The sequence below is a fragment of the Martes martes genome, assembly GCF_963455335.1.
Source record: "Martes martes genome assembly, chromosome: 16".
Lineage (NCBI taxonomy): Eukaryota > Metazoa > Chordata > Mammalia > Carnivora > Mustelidae > Martes > Martes martes.
In genome coordinates, this window is record NC_137904.1 from 16,517,982 (window position 1) to 16,520,928 (window position 2,947).

Genomic DNA, 2,947 nt, shown 5'->3' on the forward strand with positions numbered 1-2,947 from the left:
TAGCGCCCCAAATCAGCAATCAGGGGTGAAAATACCTCCTCAAATGTTTTTCTGAGAGTACGGTCTCTCCTTTAGCTCACTCCCACTTGCCCTATCTAAGTCCCCAGCCCTGGTTTTGGGTTCCCCAGGACCTAAATGAGTCCCAGGAACTTTTGATTGGGCACGCTGTCTGCATGGAAATAACAGGGTGGTGCTCTTCCCATTCAGGAATCTTTGCAAGCTCCAGACTCAGCCATCTCTGTGGTCTTCCTAGAGCCCCCTGCAGTCATGAGCTCTGATGCAGAAATGGCCATTTTTGGAGAAGCAGCTCCCTACCTGCGGAAGCCAGAGAAGGAGAGAATCGAGGCACAAAACCGCCCATTTGATTCTAAGAAAGCCTGCTTTGCCGTGGATGATAAGGAAATGTACGTGAAAGGTATGATCCAGAGCAGGGAGAATGACAAAGTCACGGTCAAGACCCTGGACGACAGGGTAAGTATAGATCTCAGATGTCCTCAATCAATTGGGCATCCTCACTCGCCTTTGGACAGGGATATTAGAAATCCCATGCGGGTCCATAAGAATCTGAAGATAGAACATTACATACACTTACCTATTCCTTAGCGAAGTCACCAGTGAAAGCTCATATTCCAAACACCTTCACTCCACTTTTTTCACTTTTCCACTTGGGCTTTGAGAGTTTTTGTGATGTCTGCTTTGGAGAAAGGGGAAGTTGAGGGTGGCAGAGTTTGGACCCTTTAAGGGAGAGATTGGTGCTGAACACTGCTGGGTGGGCCCTGCAAATATACCTCCTTAGGCTGCAAAGTGACTTCCAGATCAAGCACTGAAAGTGATGGCTAGCTTAATGTCGAGAATCACCGTGCATCGTTCAATTCAACATTTGCTGGACACCCACCACATCTAGCGTCCATCCCTTTGTAATGCAAGCAAATCTCAGCACCTGCCCTCCCACAGTTTACCACCTAGTGTAGGAATCAAGATATGCCTGGAAGGTATGACTCTCAGTTCACAAACTCAGGCATACAAAGCAGATATTTCTTTTATTGCTTGTTTGTTTACAGAACTTAACCTCTAATGTCAGCCTCTTTTCACTGGGAGGGAAATAAATTTTCTTCAGTCCTTCTCTGGATCCCCTCCCATGGTTGTGTCTCATTTTCAGGACCTTACACAGTACCACACTGAGGATCTCACCACTGCCACCACCGCCACCACCCCCACCCCAACTCTGAATGATCTGCTAAGAAACAAGTCCCTGTCTTTGAAGCTGCAGGATGCACAGACTTTTCCATCTTCCCTGTGCTACTTTGGGTGTCTCTAGTGAGGACAGTGGAACAAAAAATCTCCTTTCCTCAAGGGATTTGGCATGTCCCAAACAAATCTTTCTCCTTTTGTCTTTTCACTAAAATCCTCAAAGCTTTTCTAAGGTCTTAGGCTTTGGGAAAACTGTAGCCAGAAAGCCTTATAGGCTCTTTCTCATTTCTACCCTATTTTTCTACCTCTCCTGAGTAACAGAATGCAGACCCAGCTGTATGCTTGAATGGGGAGACAGGAGGTGGTGAACCCAGAGGAGGGAAATTAAGTAATAATCTCAGAAATATTGTTCAGCCATGGGGCATGCTGCAAGTTCAAATGTTGTAAGTACTAGAGCAGAGATGCAAGGAATTATGGAACTCTTGAAAAGACAGGGAGACAGGAAACAGGTCATGGAAGTGATGTGGCTTGAGCTGAACTTTGAGGGTTTCTGAACATAACATTGGTGAAGATAGCGCAGATGAAGGAACCCACGTGAGCAGAAGTATTTAAGTGGAAATGCACAGAATACATTGGAGTATTCCTTTCCAACTTTCCAACCTTTGTCTCGTTGAAACTCTCAAAGCAAATGGGGGTAAACAGAGGCAACCTGCTTTGGCCTGGGCCATCCTGAGTCCCACCTGGACCCTGAGGGCTGAAGGGCTCTGTTGCTGTGCACACTTGTAACTTATTCTTGGCACACATGATGACACGCTGACCGGGGGGTTGGGAGGAAGAGGGTTGGGACATCAGACCCGAACTGGCTATGCACTCTGACCAGAATTAGGTTAATCAAGGACAGTTGTTTGTGGATCATGTCTGGGAATGGAAATGAGCCATGGAGCTATTCACGGTCATGGGGGCGGGGGTGGGGGTGATTACGCTGCCTTCTCTCTTCCTTCCACCACACCAAGTAGAGCGGGGCTCAGAGCATTGGCTTTCCTCTCCATCGTGTGCTTTTCCTCTCAATCCCCAGACACTCACTCTTAACAGTGACCAAGTCTTCCCCATGAACCCTCCCAAATTTGACAAGATCGAGGACATGGCCATGATGACCCACCTGCATGAGCCTGCCGTGCTGTACAACCTCAAAGAGCGTTATGCAGCCTGGATGATCTACGTGAGCACCCTTCCGCCTCTCCCTATTCCGTCTATCCCTCTGGGTAAAGACAGGATCCACATGTCGCATTTTCTGGTTTTCTCAGACCTACTCGGGCCTCTTCTGCGTCACCGTGAACCCCTACAAGTGGCTGCCGGTGTACAACCCCGAGGTGGTGGCCGCCTACCGAGGCAAGAAGCGCCAGGAGGCCCCGCCCCACATCTTCTCCATCTCGGACAATGCCTACCAGTTCATGCTGACCGGTGAGCGGTTTCTTCAATACCTATTTAAAAACAACAACAACAACAACAACAGTTTTTTTTAGTTAATTATGCAAGCCCTTTAACTGGACTGGTTCTTAGCTAATTATGCAAACCCTTCAGAGGCCTTGATCATGTGAATGGGGCAATGGTCAAGGTGACCTTAGGAGACTCCAATGATTTCATGATGAAAAGCCAGAGATGCATGTCTCCCATTAGAAGCCACAGTGCAGGGGTGCCTGGGTGGCTCAGTGGGTTAAAGCCTCTACCTTCGGCTCAGTCATGATCTCAGGGTCCT

General features: G+C 48.2%; 1 protein-coding gene across 1 annotated transcript in view; it reads left to right on the forward strand.

Annotated features, from left to right (window-relative positions):
- Positions 1–267: 267 nt before the first annotated feature.
- The window catches only part of LOC308357123 (myosin-13), a gene marked incomplete at both ends in the record, with an annotated part of 46,812 nt that continues 44,132 nt past the window's right edge, over positions 268–2,947 (forward strand). Inside the window, 3 exons of the mRNA XM_080826608.1 lie at positions 268–471; positions 2,267–2,410; positions 2,496–2,652. Coding sequence (XP_080682734.1) covers positions 268–471; positions 2,267–2,410; positions 2,496–2,652 — 505 coding nt within the window. The remainder of the gene's footprint in view (positions 472–2,266; positions 2,411–2,495; positions 2,653–2,947) is intronic.